Source organism: Nicotiana attenuata, unplaced genomic scaffold (genome assembly GCF_001879085.1).
Source record: "Nicotiana attenuata strain UT unplaced genomic scaffold, NIATTr2, whole genome shotgun sequence".
NCBI classification, from domain to species: Eukaryota; Viridiplantae; Streptophyta; class Magnoliopsida; order Solanales; family Solanaceae; genus Nicotiana; species Nicotiana attenuata.
In genome coordinates, this window is record NW_017684840.1 from 1 (window position 1) to 6812 (window position 6812).

Below are 6812 nucleotides of genomic sequence, written 5' to 3' on the forward strand. Positions count from 1 at the left end.
TTAAGGACATGTAGTCCTGAAGTCCTGAACTTAGAATTACAAGTTCAAAAGTTAAGGACATGTAGTCCTGAAGTTAAGTTCAAAAGTTAAGGATATGAGCAGAAGGGTATTTTCGTCTGGGCAGTTAAAATTTATTAAAGCAGTGGCTAAAGACTAAAGACATTTTAAACAGTGGCTTAAAAGTAAATACATGTGTTATTAGTGGCTAACCGTGCACTTCCCCCTACCATACGATCAAATAGGCTGGCCCGAACTAAGTGAATGCGCCAGGAGAAATTGGCACTAGATGACAACATACAATAGGAATTAGCAAATTTTTAGCCTTAGATTATAGGGAAATTTTCATAAAGCACTATCTTTTAGTAGTAATTAGCCATCTATAGATACCATTTGTTATATTACGGATTATAGATACCTTTTATGTGGTTATAAGTTGTATTTGATGTATTTAAGCTATTGTATTCATGAATACAATAGTAAAAATAGGCGTGAATCAGGGAAGTCCAGCTAATCAGTTGTTGTATTCGAGTGTATTCGACTGTATTCATGGAGTGAAACATGGGATTACAGCTGGGCAGATTATTGTATTCGACTGTATTCACGGCGTGAAATAGGGGATTACACTGTTTTTAAAATGGAAAGCGAATCAATTAACATAATAGACTCCTAATATAACTCAACAAACTCAATTATAACACACAAATTTTATATTTTCAGTTATAAAAAAGATTCTCAACTGAAAAATACCCCAAAAACATAGCAATCTTCAGAGAAATTATATAATACATCTGAATACAAAAATTATATTAATTAAAAAAACTTATGAATAAATTCATGGCATATAGCGAGATAGTGAATACGATAAAATACATAGAATACAACGGGATATATTGAAATACAACGGAAAAAAAAGACAGAGAATATAATAAAATACACGGAATACAGTATAAGAGTCACGTCGGGTACCCTAGAGAGAGAGGCTCTGGCGAATTTTGATACTAGAGAGAGAAAACACGAGTTGTCGCTGTCATGGCCAATTTGGCCGGCGGCCAGCCTCCTTCTCGGCTGGTCAGCCCCCTCCCATCATCGCACAGTCTCCCTCGAACTCTAACAACAATCCTCAGCCCTTAGATTATTCAAAAATTCTCAAACCATCAAATATGAACAGTGCCATGCAAGAACGAGCAACGTCTGTTGAGCCAATTCCATTGCGTCGAGCCAATGTGATTAATGGACAGCCTGTTGTGAAGTTTACTGAAGCAGAAGTTGAAAGAATGAATGTGATTGAAGGCTTGCAATATGCTGTTGCGTGCAAATTTTCATATGGATGGCCGGAGATCAATGAACTACGTCAAATAGTCCCAATTCAATGTGGGATTAGAGGTGAATGTTCTATAGGATATCTTCGTGATAGGCATGTGTTAATACGATTGACTCTTTGGCAAGACTTCGTGGATTTCTCATCAAAAGGAGTTTATTATGTCAAGGATAAGTTTGGCAATGAGTACCAGCTGAGAACATCGATATATGATCACAAGTTTAAGGTTGGAGAAGAAACACCAAAGGTAATGGCATGGATTTCATTCCCTAATTTGTTGCCCACTTATTTTGTCAAGGAGTGTTTATTCTCTTTAGCTTCAGCAGTTGGTAAACCAATACACCTCGATATGGCAACAGTGAATAAAACAAGACCTAGTTGTGCACGTGTGAAGGTGTTAGTTGATCTTCTAGCTGATCTTCCTAAGAAAGTTCGTATGGATATTGTGAATGAATCAACGGGGGAGGTTAGAGCTGAGTGGGTAAATATCAAGTATGATTATTTACCCAAGTATTGTAAGGAGTGTAAGTTACAAGGACATGATATGATGGAGTGTTGGAGGCTTCACCCAGAATTGATCGATGCTAAAGCTGCAGAACAACAAGTGGATAAGGAGATGAGAAATCATAGTGAGCAGGGTAATGACTCTGCAAATGTGAACCATCATGGACCTCTAATGATTTTATCTAGTAGAAAAATTGTAGGGAATATTAATGGCAAGGCCAAGGAACAATGGAAGGAGGTCAGGGACAATCGAGCAAAGAAGGCAACTCATCAGAATGAGGCATAAGCAACTAGTGGGAAGGAGATAGTTCCATTTAACCAAAGTGTAGGTCAGCAAGTACAAGTGGGGAACAAATATGATGTGTTGGGAAGTGAGAGAACTACAACAGATGATGGTGATGAGATGCAGATTCAGGTTCAAGCAAAGGAAAGCTCAGGTAGAAGCCAAAAGGCATTGGAAGATAATGGTGAGGTGCAAGAGGTAATGTAGCTGGACAAGATTTCTCCAAATAAAAGAGAAAATCAGGGCAAACAACACAGTCCTAATAAGAAGCATACTGGAAGTGGGAAGAAGCTAAATCCATCAGCTCCCAAGTTTATTCCTGCAGCAGATGGTCAGCAAGGATCTACAGAAGGGGTACGAACTAAGGAAACAACAGCTGATTGGGTGCAGAACTTTTGGAGGGAATGGTGTGGGTATTAATTCATCATGCCAAGAAATATCATCCCGGGACATTAAAGTAGAAGGACAATTTACAAAAAACAAAGACAATGAATTTATAGCAGATGAAGAGTTTGAAATATTTAAGAGTAGTGAGAGGGTGAAGTAGAAAGGAGGCAGGTTATGGTATCAGCAGACAGAGGAGGATACAGAGGAAGGACTCATCCCTGAAATAATGCAAAGTGAGGAAGAAACAGGTGGAGATGAAATGGAAGATGAAGAACAAAATGTAAATGGTGCAATCAAAGTAGCAAAAAATATCACCGTTGATCAGAGTTTAGTCAATGTAACAGTTGACCCCATAATAAAGGAGAATACCTTGGGGAATCAGCCAAACCATAAAGGAATTGAGACACAATTAGGAATAGATAAAGAGGTGGACAGTACTGCAATAGACCATGGAGGGACAGTACAAGAGCAAATAGCTGAAAGAACTAGCATTATCAAGACACAGGAGGGTACAGTTGCAGAGGTGCTGAATACAGCTGAAATCACTATTCCATTAACTCTTGTGCTGAAAAATCAAGGGGAGCAGGCCATGGTTACTGTTACAAACAAGACAAAAGTTATGGATATAGCAGAGGATAGAGAAGTAGGAAATCAGATTGAAGATGTAGATCCAACAGGTAGAGATATGGATGAGGAATCTACAACTCAGAATTTCACTAACATAGCCCGGCAGGGGGATATTTCTCCAAGGCATTTAGAGAAAGTAAAGTCTGCAGCTAGAGGAAAGAAGAAGCAAAGTAAGGAACAGTCCATTGTACCAATAGGTGGAGTACAAACAAGAAGAACCAAAAATCAGTAATGAATGCCTTAATATGGAATGTTCGATCAGTAAATACAATGCAAGCCTTTGAGAGGATTGTCACAATGCATAGACAACATCACTTTGAGTTTATTGGGATAATGGAACCAATGCAACAGGCTAGTAAGATGGAGAGATATAGAAGAAGAATTGGATTTGCGCAAGCTGTAGTGAATGTGTCAAACAAAATATGGGCTTTTATTGATGAAATCTTTGAGGTTACTATTTTGTATAACATGGTACAACAATTGACTTTAAGGCTCTTCCATACTGAAACACATGCAGACCTTATTCTTACACTGGTATATGCTAAATGTGATGCTATTGAAAGGATTGAATTGTGGGATTCATTGTATGCAATGGCTACGGATATGACTAATGCATGGCTTGTAGGTGGAGACTTTAATGTGATATGGGATGAGGAGGAAAAGTTTGGGTACCAGTTCATATAAATGAAGTAGATGATTTTAGACATTGTATGAATACGTGCTGCTTATCTGACCTTGGTTTTAAAGGTAGCATTTTTACCTGGTGGAATGGTAGGTCAGAGGAGGACTGCATTTTCAAAAGATTGGATCGATGTTTTGCAAATATGGAATTTCAGCAGGTGTTCCCAGGTCTGGAAGTTACTCATCTATCCAAAATAGGCTCAGATCATAGCCCTATGCTGCTCAAGTATGACATAGAAGCTGCTCCTATCAAAAAACCTTTCAGATTCCTCAATTTTTGGGTTAAGCATGACTCATTTAAGGAAGTTGTTAAGGATAATTGGAATACAGATTTTGAAGCCAATCCTTTTATTCTCTTTAATCACAAACTGAAGAAGCTGAAGAAAGTACTGTCCACATGGATTAAAGCAACGTTTGGGGACATATTTCAGAAGATTGCTAGCATGGAAGAAGTGGTTTTGGTGCATGAGAGGAAATTTGAAGCATTTCCTACACAGGCTAACAGAGAAAGATTGAAGAGAGTTCAAGCTGAGCTAATTAGATACCTTGCCCTGGAGGAGGGATTTTGGAAACAAAAAGCAGTCATGACATGGTTAAGGAGGGTGACAGGAACATAAAGATTTTTCACGCTCAAGTAAATGGTAGAAGAAAAAGACTCCAGCTCAAAAGAATACAAGACAGTAGTGGTAATTGGATTGAAGAGGAGGATCAGATAGCAGAAGCAACTGTCAGTTTTTTCAAGGATCAACTATGTGAGAGTGTGATTCCTACTAACTTTCACATTCTAGATCATATGCCTAGTTTGATAAATGGGGATCAAAATGCAAAATTGACAAGCCAGCCTACAAAGGAGGAAGTAAAAATGCAGTATTTGGTCTTAATGGTGAGAGTGCAGGAGGTCCGGATGGGTTCACAGGAGCTTTTTATCAATCATGTTGGGATATCATTGGAGATGACATTCATGCAATGGTACTGCAATTTTTCAGTGGGCAACAATTATCAAAATGTGTGACACATACAAACTTGGTGCTCTTGCCAAAGAAGAAGGAGGTTAGCACATTCTCAGACTTGAGGCCTATAAGCCTTAGTAACTTCATTAATAAGGTTTTTTCGAGAGTGATTCATGGAAGACTGGTAGGATTGCTTCCAAATCTGATTTCAGAGGAGCAAGCAGGGTTTGTAAAGGGGAGAAGCATTGTGGAAAATGTACTATTAACTCAGGAAATAATCACTGACATTAGGTTAAGAACAAAAGCTAGCCCTAATGTAGTGATTAAATTAGACATGACAAAAGCATACGATAGGCTCTCATGGTTATTTTTGACAAAGGTGCTAAGGAGAATGGGATTTTGTGAAAGATTCATAGGCTTGATCTTTGATATTGTTGGAAATAATTGGTACTCAGTTCTAATAAATGGTCAGCCTTATGCTTTTTTCAAGTCGTCAAGGGGAGTCAAGCAAGGTGATCCACTATCCCCTATGCTTTTCATTATTGCTGCAGAAGCACTGTCTAGAGGATTAAACTCTTTTCATTAGAACTTGTATTTTTGTGGTTATGGACTGCCTAAGTGGAGTCCAAAAATCAACCATCTAGCATACGCGGATGATACTATAATTTTCACATCTTCTGATGCCACATCTTTGCGATTGGTAATGGAAATTCTATATCTTTATGAGGTATCTGGACAGTTAGTAAATAACAGCAAATCAGCTATTTATATGCATCACTTGACAGATTTGGAGATAGTAAGAAAAGTGAAGAGGATAACTGGTATTGGAAGGCAAGATTTTCCATTTACATACCTTGGATGTCCCATTTTTTATGCTAGAAGAAAGCTGGAATATTATCAAGGTATCATCAATAAAGTACTTGAGAAGCTGCAAACATGGAAAGGTAAATTACTGTCAATAGGAGGCAGAGCAGTATTGATATCAAATGTGCTTCAAAGTATGCCAATACACCTACTTTCAGCAGTAAATCCTCCCAAGTATGTGATAACTAGATTACATAAGATATTTGCTCAATTCTTCTGGAGTAGTGCAGTTGGAGGTACTAGCTGACATTGGGCATCATGGAATACATTATGTATGCCATGTGAGGAAGGAGGAATAGGAGTTCGATCATTACATGATGTATCAAAGGTACTATTTTGTAAGTTATGGTGGAAGTTTCGAACAAGGCCTAGTTTGTGGAGTTCTTTCATGGCCCAGAAATACTGTAAAAAATTAAATGCAGTAATAGTTCCCATGGAGGAGAGGATCACATATTTGGAGGAAGATGTTGGAATGCAGGGGCATAATTGAGCATCTGTGACGACCCGACCCGTCGTCTCATGTGTTACTGCTCCGTTTTCCCCGTTTATTGCTTCTTCACGTTTCGTTATCGGTATGTGGTGTGTGAGAGTTGATTTGGATTGGTTTTGATAAGAAATGAGACACTTAGTCTCTTTAAGGAAGGCTTAAGTTGGAAAAGTCAACTGGACGTGACTTATGAGTTAGAAGGTTTGGATGTGATTTCCGGTGATTCGGTTAGCTTCGGGGGATGATTTGTGACTTAGGAGCGTGGTCGGAATTGATTTTGGAGGTCCGGTGTAGATTAGGCTTGAATTGGCGAAGTTAGTATTTTGGCGAACTCCGATTGATAGGTGAGATTTTGATCCGAGGGTCGGAATGGAATTCCGAGAGTTGTGTAGCTTCGTTAGGTGATTTTGGATATGTGTGCAAATTTTCAGGTCATTCGGACGTCGTTTGATCGGTTTTTGATCGAAGTGCATTTCGGAAGTTTTGAAGAACTTAGGCTTGAATCCGATGTGATTTGATGGTTTTAGCGTTGTTTGATGTGTTTTGATGATTGGAACAAGTTTGAATGATGTTATGGGATATGTCCGTGCTTTTGGTTGAGGTCCCGGGGGCCTCGGGTGAGTTTCGGGGTGGTTTCGGATCATTTTGGAGAAATTTGATATTGCTGGTTCTGGTGTAACACTGTAGCATCGCAAATGCGAAGGTTATTCT

General features: G+C 38.8%; 1 protein-coding gene across 1 annotated transcript; it reads left to right on the forward strand.

The window, feature by feature from the left end:
* The first annotated feature begins 5453 nt into the window (after positions 1-5453).
* Positions 5454-6104, forward strand: LOC109222124. Its single transcript, XM_019386526.1, has 2 exons — positions 5454-5850; positions 6037-6104. The coding sequence occupies exons 1-2, from the start codon at positions 5454-5456 to the stop codon at positions 6102-6104; spliced, it is 465 nt and encodes a 154-aa protein (XP_019242071.1).
* Positions 6105-6812: the final 708 nt, after the last annotated feature.

Coding starts and splice junctions, on each gene's coding strand:
- LOC109222124 (XM_019386526.1), top strand. CDS start 5,454: ATGGAAATTCTATATCTTTATGAGGTATCTGGACAGTTAGTAAATAAC. Junction 5,851..6,036: donor CTGGAGTAGTGCAGTTGGAG/GTACTAGCTGAC, acceptor AATTAAATGCAG/TAATAGTTCCCATGGAGGAG.